Raw genomic sequence first — 22,294 nt, forward strand, 5'->3', positions numbered from 1 at the left:
AACTGATACTGATCAGATTCAATAACTTTATTATTCATTTCAATATTCTTCATTTTGAACCACAATTTAAAGGTATAGTTCATCCAAAAATGAAAATGATCCCATAATTTACTCACCCTCAATCCATCCTAGGTTACAATCTGGGTTATATTAAAAAATATCCTGGCTCTTCCAAGCTTTACCTGAGATTTTGAAGCCCAAAAAAGTGCATCCATCCATCATGAAAGTAATCACTTCGGGGGGTTAATAAAGGCCTAATGAAGTAAAGCGGAAAATATCCATGTTTATAACTTTAGTAACTGTAATCATCTTTAGTTTACTATCGCTTTACAATTGAATGCATCTTTGCTGAATAAAAGTATTTTTTTTTTATCTTACTGATCCCAAAAGTAGCATATGTCTCCATGTTTTTTAATACATTTCTTTGCAAGCCAGAATTAGAGTTAGGGTTCATTTCAGCAGCCGGAAAGAGAACAATATAACGAAATCAAAATGTCCCTAATGAGTTTCCATCCTTGATGACTAATGCAAATGAAGAATGTAAAATGTGCGCAAAACCCAGAGCGGACAAATATTTACATTACACTGGAGCTGATGGTGTCATGTGTCATTAAGTCCAGTTAAAGCCTTTCCATCATTCAGGACGGAGAAAACGAGCAGCGCTCATCTCATACCGACAGACAACACGCTTTCAGTGAACCTGAGACATACTGATTCATTTTAGTTTAATCAATTTGTAAGGCATTACATTATACAAAATGATACAGATATGAAGAGATGCATTTAAATCCTCATTCAGGCTTGATGAAGCCACATTCCATCAATACCGACTGCAAATATCCACGCTTCGTTTAAACCGTGAAGAATGGTTGAAAGTTATTTGTTTATTAAAGGTGAAGTGTGTAATTTCAGTGCCAGTTATTGCAAATTGACCCCAATTTCAAATAGTTTCTCGCTGTCTGCCACTGGTTGGACAAACAGATCAACCTATGAATGTCCTTTAGTAATTTTTACTTGTTCACCTGATTTAAAGTTGCATTGAACTACGCCCCCTCTGGTGACAAGCAAAACTGCAACCAGAGGTATGGACCACACACGCACTTGCACGAGCTGTTTATAACCATCAGCCGCACAAATCTTTTGTTACAATCATAATGTCGTCAGAGGTAATAAAGTTATAAATCTGCAAGTCATTTTAAATATATGAAAGGAAAGGCGTTTGAGTAAATACACACTTATGTGTGTGTGAGGGGAAAACGGGGGTAGTAGAAAACTTTGGTTTTTGTTTCAATCTATCTCCATGTTGAACTGTTTTATATGTTTACAGTATCCACTTATGATTGTATTATTATGGAAACACGTTCATTAACAATATAAGTTATTCGTTTGTATAGGACCCGTTTGAGCCCTAGAGCATCTCTCCATTTGTTGAAAGCCTTCGCGATGTTGACTCTTGGGACAAATTCCGAAATTCGAATATAATTCGAATATTATAAAAAATCAATACTATTTGAATGCTGAAGTTACTGTTTGAATATTGCTTTTTTATGTATATTTTTTACATTGTCTTTGATATGCAATCTTGCCTTTTCGCCGCCTTGGCTTACACGCATGTGAAAATTAAATGCCTTTGTTTCGTCTGATGAACAATAAAGTTTTTGAATCGTAACACAAGTGTGCACGTTGGCCACGGTGTATCATCATAACAACTGTCAAAAATGGTAGCCTAAATGTTTAACGACGTAAAAAAAGCACCCGTGAAGCGAAAAATGCAAATATCTCAACGGATTCGGTGCGCATTCAGCTTGTTGGATCAGTCTAGTCGAACTGAAAAGAACGATATAAGTTTCAGAATTTTTGGTGGTGTTTTCGCGGAGATATCAGCCGAAAACCATCGGAAGCACCTCAACCACGAATAAATGTGTATTAGATGTCCCTCTAGTGGACAGAACGTGTAACAACAACCACATGCTATGCATTGACGATCCATAAGCATGTGTAATGTCGTAAATATCAATAATAGGATAGATTTTAGCATTTAAAGGGACACTATGCAGTTATTTTAGCTTAATTTAACAGCTTCAGAGTTATTGAAATGGTTATATGACTTCTTTCGGGTTGAATGGGGGGCGTCTCGACACCCCCTGGTGCCTGTGAGCGGAAAAATCTCACCTGCAATTTCAGGCTTATTAGCCTTTTCAGTCAGACGCGAGCATAGCCTTCATGTGCGTGTGATATGTCCCCATTGAAACATCTCGCAGCACGGATGTACCAATACAAACAAATAAAACATCTCCAGGTAACTCTAGTAGATTCATTTATTTCGTTTGTTAAATAAGAGGCGATCTGAAATGTGTTGTTTTTGAAATGAAGTGACCAAAGTGCTTGTTGGCGCTGCGATCAGTTTCAGTGGATTCAGTGTTCTGTGGTGATATTCAAACGGACGCGCGCTCATTGCTCATTACGGTGAAATCACAAAACCCAATGAACAAAAACATGTCCCTGCTTGAAATACAGCCACTAATAAACAATCGGTGTTGATGAGGAAAATAAATAATACTATTAGTAAGGATTAGAACCCAGAACCTGTGACACACATGGCAAAAGTTCTTCCTCTGGACCATTATAGTTCATGGGGATATGTATTTAATCACGTGAAAATTCTCACTACTAACAACATATATTAGATCTCATTAAACGACAAATTAAACACAATGTACTATTGTATACTATGCAACACGTCATACCCTCTGTGAGTGGTATTTAGACAGTAATGTTACAAACAAGTACTCCACAGTTACTCTAGGGGTCGCTGTTTGACAAAAACAGCATTCTTGTCTGGTGCCCCTTTAATATTCGAATATTATTCGAATATTAAATAAAATAAGGAATGGAATTCGAATAGTATTATAGAAGAAGATTGACAGCCCTAGTTAACTCTCGTCTTATTCTGACGCCTGGCACTAGACAACAGTTTTATTTACTTTGTCTTACGTGGAGTTTACGTTGGGGTTTGGAATGAACTACAAGCCGGCCTCTTTGAATCCATCGTCTACTTTTGTGGAAAGTTGACTAAAGTTTTGTCGCTCGAGTTGTCTTCTCTGATACGGAGAATGGCGGCGAATACACAAACCTGCCAGACGAGTGTGAATGCGCATGACGTCACAACTGCGTCCCGAATTTCTCTTATTTATTTGACTGTACAGGATTATAGAATATAGAGGCGATCGCAGTGATCAGAGAAGGGCTCGATCAGCCCATCAGGCAATTGTTTAAGCATGTATGGATTAGAAAAACGGCTATTTTTAACATGAAATGTTGCACAATGCACATTTATACAACAAAAACACACATTAACTCAACACACAATCAGGTGTAAAAATAAATTAAATACATCATACTACAGTCTTGTTGTTAGTTAGAAGGATCTAATGATCTAATTCTGTGGATGTTTCTGTGGTTCAGATTCATGACTACCCTACGACTGAACCGCTAGCAGCTCATAATGAGTTTCAGTCATTTTTGGCTGTGAGCCGTTCCACCTCTCTCATAAAGCGCAGACACATTTCATCCTGCCATGGTAGAGATACACACTGAACTGACACCGGGAGACCTACGCCATTCTTCACTGCCTGAAAACACACACATACACACACTGATATTACACGATGGGTTTGACTTTGTAATGCAAAAGTAACACAAATGCAAAAATGCATTTTTTATAATATTTTACATAATTTATATAATATTATTTTATATACAATATTTGTTATAATATACTTTTATTTTATAGAATATTTTTATTAAAATAGCAGCCAATTAAAGTAAAAAAAAAAAATTCTCATAAAATGCTATTTGTATTTTTATTTTCTGAGAAAAAGCACAATTTGTCTTTATTTCTACACGTTCTGTTGAATCCTGCTATGAAGTGATAATACACCTTTAAGAATAATGGTTTGATATAAACATCTTTAAATAAATGAATTTTATAATTTATTTAAAATTTATATTTTATATAATAAAACTTATATTAGCCTTGTCAAGCCCAAAATAAATATTTTTTTACAAAAAATGTTTCATGGCACAATAAATAATGTAGTCTGTGCAATTACATTTGTTCACTAAGGTCGTTTCTACATTGATCATTCATTTAAAATGAATTATTAATATTCCACCATGTTATCATGTGTGATTTATTAAGTATTTAGAAAGTAAAACTACCAGAGTTATCCCATTTATTTATTCAAATGAAATGAATCCCACACACACTGCGACAAGGTTGAAATTATTGAGTATAAGAGTTAGTAAGAAAAAAACAAAACACTTTCAACATTTATTTGAGATACAGGGGTAATAGTTTAAAAGTGGGCTTATTTTTTGTAATGAAATGATTCGATATTTAAAAATATAAAAATATACAGTCCAAATAGTCCCGTATATGGCTTTACTATTGGTCACTTGAGTTAAGTAGAGCTCTGCATACATCACATTGTCTGAGAAGTTTGTTTTATAGTACGATTCTATCTTTGTAATTGTGACTATGCTGCCTCCTTGTGGTTGACAGGCATACAACTCACAATTTATCACAACACTATGACAAAAACATCCTATGGATTTAATGCAATTTAACTTCAGAGGTCTTGCACTGTGAAAACCTACCTTAACGTAGATTTTGTCCCACATGTCCCCATAGACACCCTTATACTGACTGAGCTGTGCCTCGTCCTCTTCCGTCACTGTAGACACGGTCACGCTCCCGGCTGGGAAGTTCAGCACGTTGTACAGAAGTGTGTAGCTGGCAGCACCTTCAGGAGTGGAGAACAATTACTGCATCTCAGTGCCGTATGTACTGCTGAAATCACGACTGGTGAGTTGATAAATAACTTTAAACAGCTGCATAATATCACAATTTACATCAGCCTTTTTGTTAAAGTCACCATGAAATCAAAATTGACAATTCTTATATCTAATTAAATATTGCAGTATTTATGTCACGTTGCTTTGCACATAATTAGATTTTTCCCTTGTGGTGAAAATCCAGCTTTTAATGTTGTTTCTATGTCTATGTGGTGTTTTTAATATTCTTTAAAGCTCCACTGTGTGATTTTTACCCCCATCTAGTGGTGAAAAGGTATATGACCATTCAGTGAATATTAGTTTCTATTCCTCTCAATTCCGATTTCGTTTTAACTTCTACGGTGGCCAATGTAAGTCCAAGATTAACATGGCTTCCAGTTCGACCTCGTCCATGAGTGTAAACTCAAACGTAAACGCGAAAGGCGTAGCTTGAATTAACGGGTATGTCCCTCTTTGGCTAATGTACTTTCAAGATGGAGGGGCAACATGGCGACCGACATTACCCGTATGTATTTTCAATGGCATATTATACACTCACGAGAGTACTTTATTACTTGAACGAAGTAAATATACATATATTTTTGAAAGAACTAAGTGTTTTTAGCTACGAATAAACTAAAGGAGTTACACAGTGTAGCTTTAAGACAAACCATGTGCACATTCATAAGTCGACATCATTGCTGAGTATTTTCTCCTTAAAACTGAACCAAAAACATCGCTGGTGTTTCTGACGTCACAAACGACCTTGTAACCAATCAGATCAATGTGTGATCGTCAACGATTGGATCTCTGAGCTGAGTGAGTGAGTGGAGGTGGGGCTCATTTGCATATTCATAGACCAGCGTATACTAACTGAGGCAAAGGTGTCGAGTTACATTCAAACTATTTTAAGGCATGAAGAATTTTTTTCAAGTAAATAAATAAATATGTAATTTTGCTGATCAAAGATGAGTTTTAAGAGATACAATTATTGACTATAAGAGGACTTTACCCAAAATAACTTTCCCTTCTCTTCTCTGATGATGAGGGCGGGGCTATAACCTGTCACTCACATGAGATCCACCACGACCACTCGTTTTAATCATAACTTGTTTCAGGCTGACTTTAAGTAAATCATGAAACAGGAAACACATTTTTGCTAGTCACAATGAAATGAACTAGTAATAATAAGGGAATTGAAAGCTAAATGCAATCAGACGTGGGATGTGGCACAGTGGTTGGTAGAAATTTTCTAAAAAACTTTTAAACTATGTATACCAATACATAATTAAAATGTAAGTACTCTGAAAAAGAAAGTATACAAATCGAGTGTCTGTAGTCCTTTTTTAATTATGTATTGGTATATATAGACAGTTTAAACAAATTTGGGAAAATGTTTTTTTTTTTTTTTTTTTTTTTAGAAAAATTCTACCTACCCCTGATTTGTTAAAACAAGACAAATAAGAAAAATTGCACTTCATGACAAAAAGGTTTCCGAGCCCGGTAAACAGGCACAAAGATAATGTAATAGTAATGTAAATGTGAGGTAAGTACAGGTGAGACGGCCGCAGTAATGGAAATTGTAGGCTGGTCCAGTTATAGGGCACAACAAAACATCCAAATTCAGTCTCCTCCACTCCGCTATCACCTCATCAATGTATTCCTAATGATGAGAAAAACGAAAAAACTAACAATCCATGTCAGAATCACTTTTACACACAGTATGTGCCAGGAAGGTTAATTCGCTCAACTGCAGAGAGATGGCACCTTTAAGTAATGAATTGCTTTTAGTTTTACAACAAAATATTTTTACTTTTTCAAATAAGTAACAGGTTTCTTTTTTAAAAAAAATTTTATTGAATGACAGCTCTCCTGTCCCGTGTTAAGAGAAATCGGGATTATGGCGTGCACAATGTGAGGCTTCACAGCAATGACCACAGAGAACCATAGGTCTCTATTACACTGTGAGAATCATTTTAACAATATCAGTGGTGTGATGAAAGTTAGAAGACCACGTAATATTAATAATACAATCAAAATAATAAAAGTCACCTCAATATCTGCGTGCTGTCTCCACAATTCTGCTACAGACCTTGCAAAAGAATGGTATCATTTCAATTCTGCTCAGTTCTATTGTAAAATATTATTACAATGACTGTTTTCTATGTGAATATATTTCAAAATGTAATTTATCCCTGTGATCAAAGCTGAATCATTACTCCAGTCTTCAGTGTCACATGACCCTTCAGAAATCACTCTAATATGATGATTTGATGCTCAAGAAACATTTATAATTACCATCAATGTTGAAAACAGTCGTGCTGCTTCAGATCATAATATTAGAAAACATGATACATTTTTGTCAGGATTCTTCAATGCATAGAAAGTTCAAACATTCACAATTTTGTAATAATGTAGAGGTCTTTACTGCCACTTTATCGATTTAAATTAAAAGTATTAATTTGTTTCCAATAAATCTTACCAATATTTCTCAAAACTTGAATTTGTAAATTAAAAAAATAACTTAAATTACACTCAAGAGCACAAGATTTATCAGCACAATTATATTAACTACGCAAATTAATATAAACAAAAAATGTTTGTAGCTTACCCCACTCCAGTGATTGCTTTCAGGCTTGCAGACAACCGCAGATTCTGGAGAAAGTAATCCAAACATAAAAACATGTCAGCTTGAATATGACAGATTGCTTAATTAGATGCAAATGAGAAACAGAAAAAACTTTTACAGAACTCACAAAAGGCTTCAGAACAGCAGAGAGTATCTTCTTTATGAAGCCTGGGACGCTCAACAGGGTGGCCTGATCCCAGATACATGGGTCAATGGGGCCGGACTTCCTGAAAACACACACATATTACTATGAATCCGAGGTGACTACAGCGTCTTTACTAGTTCTAATGGATATCAATCGTGACATGTGAATGTGCTGATACCAGACGTACAGATGACTGTAGTGGGTGCAGCCTCCATCAGCCATGATCCCTTTACAAAAAAACTCGTGGAAGGCTTCGTAGAGCCGTAGAGGCGGGAAAGGAACAAGCTGAAATGTGAATAACACACCAGACCAGAACATCAGACCTGCTTTTCAAGTCTAAATTATATTAAAGGAGTAGTTCACTTAAAAAAAAAACTTTTGCTGATAATTTACTCACCCCCATGTCATCCAAGATGTCCACGTCTTTCTTTCTTCAGTCGAAAAGAAATTAAGGTTTTTGATGAAAACATTCCAGGATTTTTCTCCATATAATGGACTTCAATGGGGTCCAAACGGTTCAAGGTCCAAATGAGAGTTTCAGAGCAGCTTCAAAGGGCTTTAAACGACACCAGACGATGAATAAGGGTCTCATCGAGTCATGACTTGAAAAAAGATTTATTCATTTTGATGCTCATCGTCAACGCTTTTGAATGCTCATCACAGAACTGAGCCTTGAGCATTTGCGCTTATAAAACTCAAACTTTTTTATTTATTTTTTTAAATGGCCGATCGTTTCGCTAGATAAAACCCTTATTCATCGTCTGGAGTCATTTAAAGCCCTTTGAAGCTGCACTGCAACTCTCATTTGGACCCCATTGAAGTCCATTATATGGAGAAAATCCTGGAATGTTTTCATCAAAAACCTTAATTTCTTTTCGACTGAAGAAAGAAAGACATGGACATCTTGGATGACATGGGGGTGAGTAAATTATCAGCAAAAGCTTTTTTAAAAGTGAACTACTCCTTTAAGCCTTAAAGTTCTGCATAATTAAGGGCGTGGCCACTTGATTGACTGGTGTATTACCGCTGCTGTCACTGCTAGCCGTTTCCTCAGATAATCCACTTTGTCCACATTCGTTTATATGGGAGTGACACATCGGCCAGCTCCGCCCACTTTGGGCTTCAAAAATGCTCTTCAGAAACCTACGGGTGACGTTACGAGCACCACGCCCATATTTTTTTACAGTCTGTGGTTTAAACCTCAGATGTATTGGGTTCACTGGGGCGGCAACTAACGATTATTTTTTCGATTGATCGGATACATTTTTTTTAAATTAATTTCTATTATCTGTGCAAAGTCTTGATTTGCCTTAGTGGACATTTCTGAGCATTTATTTCCCCAGCCCAGTTTATCATTTCTGTGTAGTGACGCATAGACTGTTTATCTGTTTATGACTCCTTGTTGACCTTCCTCTGTTTGCGGTCACTCTCTGTTCTGTTCCTGATGGTTTGCTGCCCGTCCTGTCCGATACGATAATTGTCCGGCCCTGGTTGATGTCTTTTGACTGCTTGTTTTCAATAATAAAACTGCACATGGATCTCAACCCAAGCTCATCTGAGTCTGCGTTACAGCTTCCCATTTTTAAACAGGAATTAAAATGACTAAATTAAAAATGTAAACAAAAAGTTAACTTGTACAAGGAAATTAGTAACATTTATTATTTATTAAATTAATTAGTTTTAATCGATCATCACATCCTGCCCAATGTTGTCCTCCGAACAATCTGTGATATAATGGATATTAAAACAAATATATATATATAGAAACACACACATTTACTCATTTGAACATAGTTATTAATTATATTCATGGGCTACTCCAACAATAGTCCCTGCTCTCATAAAAATACAATTACTGATGTTACATGTAGAATTTAAAAACTACATTTTAATAATAACAAGACTGCAGTGCATATTTTAGTCAGAATTATAATTTTTTTTTTCAAATTCTTTATTTTAGATCTTAAAAGACTGTGATGTTACATTCAATAAATAATGGGTGATATGTATTTTACAAATACATAACTATTTGTTGCGTGTTAATGAAATAAAAGCATATCGTTTGCTTGCCAACACAAATGTTTATAATATTAACGTAGTGTAGATGTGTACCGTGTGTCCCGCTTTCTCCAGCAGGGCTTTGGTCTCCCTGAAGGCCCTGGCCATGCCCGGAGACGGCTGCTGGAAACCATCGTTCTCATAATAACCAATCCTCAGGGGCTCTGAGCTCTCATACACCTGTTTCATAAGAGGAACGCATCAGATTCTGCTTTCACCTAGAATCGACCTATAAATAACCATTTGATGTGCTATATTCATACAGGACCTTTTGGTTGAATGGTATGGGAGGAACAGTGGGATCCAAAGTGAACATATCTTGGCAAAGCAGTGCCCGCATACACAGAGCCACGCTCTCGACGTCTCTTGCCATCGGGCCAAGAGAGGACAACACTGTAATCCAGCACATAGATGTCGTCTTATATGTCAGTTTGTTTACAGTTCAAATCTAGACCTGATGTAAACCTGTCTTACCTGACTTCTGGCCTTTGACACAAGAACTGATTCCTTTACCACTAAACAAGGTTGATACAAAAAAGTAGATTGCACAACATCTCAACAAAGTGAATCATGAAAACATGTCAATCTAAAATCAAAAGAAAGAAATAAGAAATTCCATTATGATTAAAGAAATGTTCGTGCATCATGACAATATTTACAGAAACTGAGCACATTTGCTGTGACTTTTCTCCCTCTTTAACATATAAACGTTTTTATTTACAGACACTGTATGTTATTATAAGCATTTAACACTATGTTACCAAATTCCCCCTTTTATATTAGCACTAGGGCTGGGCAAAAATTAATTGCGATTAATCGCATCCAAAATAAAAGTCTGTGTTTACATAATATATTTGTGTGTGCTGTACATAATTATTTTGTATGTATAAATACACACACATGCATGTATATATTTAAGAAAATGTGTTATTCATATATAAAATATTTATATTTATATAATATAGATTATGTATTTATATATATATACAGAATTTAAGCGCAAATAATATATAAATATATACATGCATGCATAGGTATTTATATCTATAAAATAATTATATACAGCACACACAAATATATTATGTAAACACAGACTTTTATTTTGGATGCGATTAATCGCAATTAATTTTTGCACAGCCCTAATTAGCACATACGCTCATTTTAATTGTGACATATGCAAGCAAATCTATTTTTTTTCTATCTTTTTGTATTTATTTTTTAGATATTAATAGATAAAATGAATAAAGTATTATTATTGAAAATACTTTAAGTTTTTTCCCCATGTTATGCATCATCCACCCTGTTGCCATTATAACTATCCCTTAAAGGGATACTCCACTTTTTGGAAATAGGCTCATTTTATCTCTCTCCCAGAGTTAAACAGTTGAGTTTTACCATTTTTTGAATGCATTCAGCAGATTTTCTGATATTTAGAAGAATATCAATAACCAGACAGTTTCTGCTCTCATTGACTTCCATAGTAGGAAAAAAACATACTATGGAAGTCAATGGGACCAGAAACTGTCTGTTTACTGATATTCTTCAAAATATCAGAAAATCGGCTGAATGTATTTGAAAACGGTAAAACTCAACTGTTTAACTCTGGGGGAGTTGTAAAATGAGCCTATTTCCAAAAAAAAGTGGAGTATCCCTTTAATCACCATAATCATACTCCTGAATATGATATTATGCGCTCTTAATCATACTCATAAACTACACACAAAACATTATGACATCATCATCACTATAAAGTGACACCTGTCAGCTGTAAACGTGTTAACGTGTTTTTTCAAATGTTGTTAGATTCGTCTCTTAAAGGAGAACTCCGGCGCAAAATGAACCTTTGGTCTAATAAAACTTTGGTACCTAGTCGACCGTTCTCTGAGATTTGTTTTCATGATAATCGAATGTAAAGAGTTTAATATCTAAAAACTGTTAAGCGTATAGTGCTAGTATATGGGGGCATATAATAAGTAAAAAGAAATCGCTAGTTAATACCACTAACAAGGCTCAAAATAGCCCCACACTAACACAGTAACATAATGAGGGTCCATACATGCAAAACGAAGCATTGAGAACTTTGTAAGTGTACAGACCGTTTAATAAGAAGATACTTTATAAAGACAGTTCACTTCGTGAATACACAGCAGGAGCCATCTTAGAAAATAGTCTCGATAAGTCGAACCACGAACGACATGCCAAGTCAGCTGAATACACGAAGTTGACTCTCTTGCCTTTATACACAATGTAAACTGTCTTTATAAAGTATCTTCTTTTTACTTATTATATGCCCCCATATACTAGCATTATACGCTAAACAGATTTAGAGCTAAAACTCTTTACATTCGATTATCATGAAAACAAATCTCAGAGGACGGTCGACAAGGTACCGATGTTTTATTAGACCAAAGATTCATTTTGCGCCGGAGTTCTCCTTTAAATGATCAACTCTATTCCCTTGACTTTTAAACAGTATGGCAATGTGGGCATTAAATGATATATGTAGTGCACAAGGCTAGTAATGGCTCAACATCGTGAAACATCAACCCTGTTACTGTTTAAACATAGCATAATCTCAACATACATTGATTTACCTTGGACATTTTATATAACACTAATTTGTACGAACCTTAGCCTCTTCGCTGTGGGCTTAAATCCACAAATCCCACAGAAGGCTGATGGGATACGAACGCTCCCTCCAATGTCAGTGCCAATGCCCAGGATAGATCCGCCTCCTCCGACCAGAGCTCCCTCTCCTCCAGATGAACCGCCGGACGTCTTCTGGAGGTTGCAGGGGTTCAAGGTTTGCCCATAAATGGGGTTACTGCAATCATAACTACAGTAGACACAAACACAGAGGGGTTCGGTTGACAACAATAGGGTGGTACACAATATATCGCAATACAAAAATGCGGAAAAATGTGGATAGTGACAATATCTATTCTAAATAATTCACCCAAAATGAAAAATTCAAGTGAAATTTGAATTTAATGTATAATAATGCGATGAGGGAACATGTGTGGGCCCTGATAATGCCAAATGTCTTATGTTACCAGTATTATTTTTGATATATTTAGTCAGAGTGCAGCAAGCATAATTCAGTTTCTTCAGCTTCAGAATCATGAATATTGTTATTCTGGTCTCAGTCTTGCCCTGTGCATTGGGTTTCCCGCACAAAGTCCAAGCCGATTCATTTACACACACAATGTATAACCACAGTTAGCATTTTAATCAACAGTAAACTTTTACCTTATGTCTTGGATTATCGCAATAATGTCGTATAGTTACACCCCTACAATTGAACTAATCGAAAAAATCTCAATGGACACAAAGATACAAAATCTCTTTCTAGAACCTGGTAGAACAAGCTTTCAACCTGATTTCCTGAGACCATCACAACCTTACTCACTTCTGCTCCTAGCTGACCCATGAAACTTTTGTCAAATTTCCACTCTCATAAAATGTTTATGATTGTGGAGCCAAATGTTTATGACTGAAGTTAAACCACTCTTGAAACTGGGTTTCAGTACAAAGGTCTTCATGGATCATAAGTTAAGCCTGCCATGAAACCATCATTTTAACAGATGTCTGTAATTCGAAGAGCTCTTTTGTGAATTCTCTGTTATGAATACTGAGGTCTGCAGGAGAGAAATGTACTAGTATATTAGACTAGTCCTTTTAGAAACAGCATACTACCTTTAGGAAAGAAAGAAAAAAGGCTGAACGGAGGGCTTTCATGTCTCTGTTCTATAGATAATAGTAGCAAATAAATTGCTTTGCGAGGCAAGGAGGTGAATTTCACGAAGAAAATTCACTGCAAAATGACAATAAAATGAGACATGACCTTCTTCAATTGATGATCGGGCCACAACCATTCCGGTTTCTTCTCCTGGGGAACTCCTATAAAAAGGACTATTTTGCTTGCTTTTATTGGGTGTTTATAAGAAGTATATTTATTAAGTGAAGTCATTTGATAGTATTATTTGATACTTTATTTGTTTATGTATATTGGGTGTTTTCATATTTGTTTGTGTGGAATAGAGTGCCGAAGTGATGACGTCACATTGCAGGACAACTCGGAAGCTAGCGGCGCGGTCGAAAAGCAATGCATTTTTCCCCATAGACTTGTGGAAAATAGCAAAAAATAAGATCTATGTTCAACAAAGAGTTGTGACCCTTACACGTTTTGTCTAGCAAGACAATCTTTACAAGTTAATCCAAAATGTTTACATTTTGAAGCCTAAAGATTTTAAAAAACACAGACACAATAAAGTTAAAAAAAAACCACACAAACAGGTTATAATAACTGTGTGTTTTATGTAATAGATCAAAACGTGAAAATATATAGAGCCTTTGTTCACCACAGACCTTATTTCAGGCGATTTGGCAAAAACCCATTCAAAAATCCCATACTACTAGGCTTTAGAGCGAGGGAACCGGGAGTGCTAAAATGGTAACTCACTTCCGCGTTTTGGCCTACAGAGTGACGTCGTAACTTCGGCACTCTAAAAATGTCCGGTACCCGGTAACTCTACCAGTAATAGTAGTTCATATTTAACGGTTTCTGAACGCTGTAACTAAAAGCTGTTAAGACCCGTCTACGTGACTGTGGCGGATGTTGGTGAGCCTGGGTCAGGTCAGTTTGAGTTTAATGGAATTTGTTTACAGTAAAGAATACACAACAACATTATTTTGGTTTAATAAACTTTATTTAAACTTTCGTTTGGAGTTAAGTGCGGACACTCTTTAACGTTTAGTTTAAGTTTATTCTTACCGGTCTTTTTGTTTGTTTGTTTGTTTGTTTGATACGTCGGAGTCCCGTGAGCTGGTGCACCATCAAAAGGGGTTCGAATGGAAACATTGGACGTATTTATAGGGTTCCGGCCGATGATCGGGCCACAACCATTCCGGTTTCTTCTCCGGGGGAACTCCAAGGACTATTTTGCTTGCTTTTATTGTGTGTTTATAAGAAGTATATTATTAAGTGAATTCATTTGATAGTATTATTTGATACTTTGTTTGTTTATGTATATTGGGTGTTTTCATATTCGTTTATTGTGTGTAATGGCCATTATATGTCTGTGTATCCCCCTTTATGTGTTAATTGGTGCTGGCCATCAAGGTATACATTTGTTAATTGTTTCTGTATGTGTGAGTTAGCACAGTAGGTGGCGATAAGACTTAGACTTATCTTTATTAATCCTTAGGGATGACTCCCAAAAGGAAATTGAAAATTCCAGCAGCAGTTTTAGCAAGAAAAGAGAAATAAAAAGAAGACAGTACAAAGAACAAAATAACAATATATTGTTATTTTGTTCTTTGTACTGTCTTCTTTTTATTTCTCCTTCTCTTTTCTGATAATGCTCCTTAGGAGTTAATCGCCATTAAACAAGAAGAAGAAGTATGTGTGATTTAAGGTTTATTATTGGCAGCGTTTACCCCTCAACCTCCCCCTTTTTTTTCGTTTCTTCACAAGATTTTACCACTTGCATTCCTGAATGTTAAAGGGTTAGTTCACCCAAAAACGAAAATTAAGTCATTAATTACTCACCCCCATGCTGTACCAACCCCGTAAGACCTTCGTTCGTCTTCGGAACACAAATGAAGATATTTTTGATTAAATTTGAGAGCTGTATAACTACCACATTGGCTCCTAAGGGACTGCCTCTTGACGGCCCAGAAAGTCAATGAAGAAAATGTTTAAATATCCCAAGTGACTACCGTGGCTCAACTATATGTTTATCAAGCGACGTGAACACTTTTTGTGCGAAAAAACAAACAAAAATAACGAGTTTATTCGACTATTTCTTTTCTTCCTTGTAGGCCAGAAACGAGACTTCCTTAGATTTCCACGACGCATGCGCGAGAATTGCGATCTGCAGATAGTATTCGCGTCGCTTGATAAACATATAGTTGAGCCACGGTAGTCACTTGGGATATTTAAACATTTTCTTCATTGACTTTCTGGGCCGTCAAGAGGCAGTCCCTTAGGAGCCAATGTGGTAGTTATACAGCTCTCAAATTTAATCAAAAATATCTTCATTTGTGTTCCGAAGACGAACGAAGGTCTTACGGGGTTGGTACAGCATGGGGGTGAGTAATTAATGACTTAATTTTCATTTTTGGGTGAACTAACCCTTTTAAAAAAAAAATCTAATCCATTATCCCGTTTTAGGATTCTTGAATTTCTTAATAATAACTAGTGTGCAGGATTTATGCAACTTGTTGCAAAGAGAGGAAACCCCAACTGACACTGAACTGTTTTCTTTCTTTTCTCTCTCTCTCTCTCTCTCTCTCTCTCTCTCTCTCTCTCTCTCACTTCCTTGTTCTTGCAGTACTTCGAGTACCTTCTCAAGTAAAAACTGCTGTGAACTTTTATTGTTGTATTAAAATGTTTTCTTTCTATTATATTTGCTTTCTGAGGAGCAAATGTTATCTGTTTTTCTCCCAAACGAGTGAATGTTTTACCATTATGTTTTGGTACACTTAACTGATAATAAGCCGCTCAGACTCCCTTCAGCCTTGATAGGAGCTCTTATTTGCTAGTGTCCTATGTGAATGTAGTAACAGTGAAAATAATAGGGAAATAGAGATTTGGTTTGTGTTTGAGTGTTAAAACATAAAGGGGTCATTGAAGCCAACAGTTGAAGGCACCATTTATCTGTTAAAGTCTTACTCCTGTTAGACTAAAGTTTAGTGTTTGTCTTCTTGGTTGCAGGTTAAGGAACCACTGCCATTATTGGAAGTTGAATGAGTTGTTGTTCTGGACATACTAGCGCCAGCAACCCAAGTCTGGAAGGTCATGATGTGCCTCTGAATGTCAGATACATCATCGATGGAGATATGTTTAGTCTATCTGTATATGTGTGGAAAATTACTGTGTTTATCTATTTCTTAGCCAATGAGAATCATTCAACGTGTAAGCAATGACGTAGCTTAGACCTTGAAAATGGTATAACTGCTGTGATTGTTGTAACTGTAAGGGGGCGGCCTACGAACTCCTGAGTCTTGAAGCTGACTTCTGCTGATGAAATTGCAAACTATGTTCAGTAAACTTTTTTTTTATAATTCTGACTCCGGGTCTTCATTCTTCATGTCTGGTTCTGGGTCTTTAACTGTTAACCCCTAACAACTTGAATGGGTGTGCATAAGACTGACATGACACCTTCATGACATATGTTATGAATATGAAGGAAGTTTTATGACAACTGTGATTAAGTGTCATTTGCTCAATTTATGACATTTTTAATGCAAATATGACATTGTTTGAGATGTCTTTGTTATGACACCTTGACATAAACCAATACATCATAACCTGTCAGTACCATTTCAATGGGTTTTGGTAATATTTTTTAAAGGTTGAAAAGTTCCAGTGTGCCTTTAAGTGATATATAATTTTGCCCATTGTAATGAAAATAAATTTTCACATTAACAACCGGAGGATAGATGTGCTTAATTGTCATTAATAATGTCAGAAAAATACAAATTAACTTGATTGCCTAAGCTCCAGTAAAAGAGCTGTAACTGCACGCTCTCTTCATACTCTCTCATTGGCTTAAGATTAAGATCGTCATCTGACATCACCAGGTTTTCCCCACAGGAATGATGTGCAGTGTTTACTCACCTGAAAAGGCCTTGTGGTATGTTGGTCTTGACGAACGGGATGGCGCCCTGTTTCTTTAGCACTGTAACCACCACACTGTCCATGACCACAGGCTGATCCAAATTACCCACAACACCACATGAAGAATCATGACCCTGCACGCGCAAACAGGAAGTTACGTACACCTCAAACAGGAAGTCACCTGTCTTCACCTGCGTCATCCTCAATTCTCTTACACTGACCTTATATCCAACGTTGTCCTTGATGCTGATCGGCACTCCGTACAGAAGACCTTTCTTTTGAGTGTTGATTTCCTTCAGTTGCGCCACAGACTCCATTAACATCTCAGTGCTGCAGTTCAGATTCTTGTTCACCTCCAGAGCCTTTGAAGCGTGACATTACACATCTCAGTTTGTGATGCCAAGTGCTACAGACCTCAACAACAAGCGCTGATAATTGCTTATTGTTTGCATTATTTTTTCTGCATGATCCCAAAGTAAAAAAACAAATAAAAATGATATAATATTATATACTTATGGAAGCTTGTTTCCGCAACATAATAACACATTTTAAAAGATAATTGCAACTTTATATCTCCCAATTGCGAGTTTACATCTTGCAAATCTAACTTTATTATTTCGCAGTATTGCAAACTTATAAACTCAGAATAGCGAGATATAAACTCACAACTCTTTACAACACACAATTGCGAGTTTAAATCTCGCATTTTTGACATTGCGAGATATAAACTCGCAATTGTGAGTTATACAGTCAAAATTGTGAGGGGAAAAGTCAGTCTTTTTCCTTAGAATCTGACTTTATAACTCACAATTGCGAATATATCACGCAATTGTGAGATAAAAAGCCCGCAATAACCTTTTTAAATGTTTTATTCTGTGGTGGAAAAAAGCCATATAATCTATATGTATTCCCTTTTTTACACTACGTACTATACGTATATATATATGCACGCAGAAATATGACTGTAATCATGAAAACTCTCTGATAGTGTTTGAGCATTTACTGAATATGGCGATGTTAAAGGAGTAGATCACTTTTTAAAAAAACTTTTGCTGATAATTTACTCACCCCAAAGTCATCCGAGATGTCCATGTCTTTCTTTCTTCAGTGGAAAAGAAATTAAGGTTTTTGATGAAAATATTCAAGGATTTTTCTCCATATAATGGACTTCATTGGGAACCAAACGGTTCAAGGTCCAAATGACAGTTTCAGTGCATCTTCAAAGGGCTTTAAACGACACCAGACGATGAATAAGGGTCTTATCTAGCGAAACGATCGCTCATCTTTAAAACTTTACGTTTTATAAGCACAAATGCTCGCCTTGCTCTGTTCTGTGAAGCGCGCTTGTGACTCTCCTGTTCGAACTCGTTCGTTAAAACGAACAAATCTTTTTTCGAGTCATGTGGTTCATAAAATAAGATAAGACGCTTATTCATCGTCTGGTGTCGTTTAAAGCAGCACTGAAACTCTCATTTGGACCCTGAGCCGTTTGGTTCCCATTGAAGTCCATTATATGGAGAAAAATCCTGGAATGTTTTCATCAAAAAGCTTAATTTATTTTCGACTGAAGAAAGAAAGACATGGACATCTTGGATGACATGGGGGTGAGTAAATTATCAACAAAAGTTGTTTTTAAAGTGAACTACTCCTTTAATGTATTTGGTCTCGGCGGACTCGATTCCCCTAATAATAATAATAAACTAATAATAGTTACACAGACACACTCCTGTGAGAATATAAGATATGCTGCTACTGCATAAGCATACATACGCGAATCCCAGAGCAGATCTGGGCAGGAGGAGGGCTTCAGAAAACTACAGCGAACACCAAACCAGGATATTTAAATGTTGAGCAAGCAAACTCTTGATTCTGGCACGTCCTGCACACGGGAAACTGCTAATATTTGATGTAACGGGTAGATTAATATTTACGTTGTCATTTGCAGTGCAGATGTGGGCCGTGAATCAATAGGCACAGAGGACAGCGGGTCCAATAGGTCAGACTATTTCAACTCAGTTCGGTACCCCCACACACAGGCAGCTGCCGTCAAACGATCCCGTGCTGGTGTGTGTTCACACACTCAGACCGTCAACAGTTTCTAATTACAAAGTGATTTGCAGAGATGAGAATTGTAGCCAATCGCGCTGCGACTCTTAGCTCACTTACTGTATATAATCTATTCATAATCTGAATTAAAGTTTTATTTATCACACAGAGACAACCGCATTTAAATGCAGAGTGAATCTGCTAAAATATCCCAATATCATATTGCATGACAGTAAAGGCTCATGTTTGGCTATGTTCTTTTGATTTATAGAGACTGTCGTCTACAAGTGTCTTTTATAGCCTGTGATTTATGCACATTTGTAAAAAATAGCCTGTATGGGCAGAAGGCAAAAGTTTTGTATTGTTTACTCTTATCCTTCATCTGTTAATTATTACTACGTTTTGCTGCATGCCTATTTTTCCAAAAATGCATCAACTCAAAAAATGCCAAAAGTTGGTTTGATTTCCCACAGGACCAAATCAATTCAATTCAAATTGCAATGTTATATTTTTAGAAATTAGAAACAATTTTTCTTTCTTGAAGAAGAGACATCTTTATTTACTTATATAATGAGATTTATAATAGGAGTAAAATTGGAGTAAAATAATAAATGGCAGCTAGACAAGACAGCTCCATGTTATCCATATAATAAAAAAAGTTATTTGAAGAGTTCAGATGCAAAAGCCTCTAAATGCCATTTGAAATTTTCTTCTTTAATGATGATTTTTATCAAACTTGTATATTTAAGTTCAGTAATTTCACTTAAATGGCAATGATAATTACCTATTAATTGTTATTTAAGTAAAATTACTGAACTTAAATATACAAGTTTGATAAAAATCATCATTAAAGAAGAAAATTTCAAATGGCATTTAGAGGCTTTTGCATCTGAGCTCTTCATTTGTAAACCTCTGAAGCTGGTAATAAACTCATGTATCCCATGATTAGTTATCAAAAGGTAAAATATCCCAACCAGTCACAACCTTTTCCATAAAAGCATGTAGAACCGCATCCGGCTGCAGGGAGCCTTCCTGGAGTCTCCCGGTGAGCTCCGACAAAGACAGGGACACTATTGAACTGCTCTCAAAGTCTGGGTTCTGGAGAGAAGCAAGAAACAAACATCAAACATCCCTAAAGATCCTGAGAATCCTCTCAGAGAGCTCCTAACTTGCCAGGAGTTTTAGCTTAGAAGTGATTCCAGAACATTTTCAGTGAACTCTGAGCAAGGAATGGATGGAAAATCCCATCTTAGTGAGGAGGTGAGGTTGACCCCGTTGCTAGGTATGAGTCATCACTTCAAAAGCCATTATTGGTTGATCCTACAAGTTTGATGAAAATGAACTTTTGGTGATAATGAGCAAAGGATGTACCCTCAAATCAATAACCATAATTATACACTCTAATCTTATGCAGACTGTAATTGTAAATAATATTTCACATTCAAGAAAATATCTGGAAAATGAATAGTAAGCTGTAGGGGTATAGCCTAACATTAGAATCTATGTGAAAACTTAAGCTCATTACACCCTGTTCAAATAATTATTTGTGTCTTATTTGCTCATATTAATATCCTAGCTGGCATATTTTGTACTTTCACTCCCATATTGTGAGGAAAAGGAAAAAGTGAGGAAAAAGTCCAGTCACTTAAATGCTTATCCTTCTAGAGGTGGATGTTGGTTTCCAAACATTTAGTTAAAAATATTTAGGGGAGTTTTCCAGTATCATAATATTTTTGTAATATAATATCTGTTCAGCTGAACACAATAACACCACACTCACATGCATTAGGTCAAAAGTCAATAATATAGTGAAAATAAACCGAGGGTTGTTCTCCATAAAAGTCAGGTGGGGAAAAGTTGACACATTTAGTTTGATTTAATATTATTAATTTATTATTTTGGTTCCCATTGAAGTCCATTATATTGAGAAAAATCCTGGAATGTTTTCATCAAAAAACCTTCATTTCTTTTTGACTGAAGAGAGAAAGACATGGACATCTTGGATGACATGGGGGTGAGTAAATTATCAGCAAAAGTTTTTTTTTTTTTAATGAACTACTCTTTTAATTAGCTTTAAATGTATATTGACTATAATAAAATATAAACAAAAACAATGGATTTTTGTTACCGCTTCCACTTTTACAGTAAAATACCGTTATATTTTGCTAAAAAAAATATTCCACTGCGACAATATAGAGACAACATGATAATTTCAGAATTTCAATGACAATGGGAACCATGACTTTTCTCTATCTAAATGCATGACATGCGTAACAAATAAACCCATAATGCATGGGCTATCGGAATAATAATTAATGCATGATAGATTTGTATTAACTTACCTGTATTTTAAATTGTTGCACCGCTTGTTCAGCCAGTTGAAGTGATTTATCACGTCTTTTCCGTGCGTTTAGTATTTTATTCTGAATCTTCTGGTTATTTCTCCATTTCCAGATGAGAATTAACGCACATGTGCCGCAAACTGTGGCTGCAAAAATCGGCGTCCAGTTAATATTCATATCTGAGTTAAATTGTTGCAAATTAAAACTCTCCATTACTGTTGCTCAGTGTGTTGTGACTCTCTGGTCTCTGGTTCTTTAAGAACTCCAGAAGTGTTAACGGCAATGAATGTCCGAAGTTATGTCATTCTCTGGTTATGCCCCCATCCATCCACCGGAAACTGAAGCCTCTCGGGAGCCTCGGTTGCATAGATATCTATATAAAGGCTAGATGTCTCACGGCGGAGGATTTAGCGTCATCACCGGCGGCCATCTTGTCACAGACAGGCTTTCTGGCGGGCTCTGTGGTATCTGGTGTAAGAAATACAGAGAAATACTCTTATCTCGTTGAAATCTTGACGGATTCACAAACGGTTTGGTTTCTTACAAACGTTATTAACGTGGCTATAATTCTGGATGATTATTTATTTATACACTTATAAGTACGCAGTATCATG

The 22,294-nt window shown here is 36.1% G+C and overlaps 1 protein-coding gene across 2 annotated transcripts; it reads right to left on the bottom strand.

The window, feature by feature from the left end:
* Positions 1-708: 708 nt before the first annotated feature.
* Positions 709-22,036, bottom strand: faah (fatty acid amide hydrolase). 2 transcript variants are annotated; one of them, XM_039649189.2, is made up of 15 exons: positions 21,681-22,020; positions 20,323-20,436; positions 17,514-17,654; positions 17,293-17,426; positions 12,298-12,504; positions 10,143-10,183; positions 9,937-10,061; positions 9,723-9,848; positions 7,798-7,895; positions 7,593-7,692; positions 7,448-7,491; positions 6,889-6,928; positions 6,391-6,499; positions 4,660-4,805; positions 709-3,632 (listed from the first exon to the last, which is right to left on the bottom strand). In XM_039649189.2, the coding sequence occupies exons 1-15, from the start codon at positions 21,891-21,893 to the stop codon at positions 3,513-3,515; spliced, it is 1,758 nt and encodes a 585-aa protein (XP_039505123.2). In that variant the 5' UTR covers positions 21,894-22,020; the 3' UTR covers positions 709-3,512. The 2 variants fall into 2 exon arrangements, 1 of the variants encoding a protein (XP_039505123.2); XR_016169430.1 differs by lacking the exon at positions 6,391-6,499 and having other exon boundaries at positions 21,681-22,036.
* Between the last annotated feature and the right edge of the window lie 258 nt (positions 22,037-22,294).

This window comes from Pimephales promelas, chromosome 8 (assembly GCF_988280905.1).
Source record: "Pimephales promelas chromosome 8, fPimPro1.hap1.1, whole genome shotgun sequence".
Taxonomy (NCBI): Eukaryota; Metazoa; Chordata; class Actinopteri; order Cypriniformes; family Leuciscidae; genus Pimephales; species Pimephales promelas.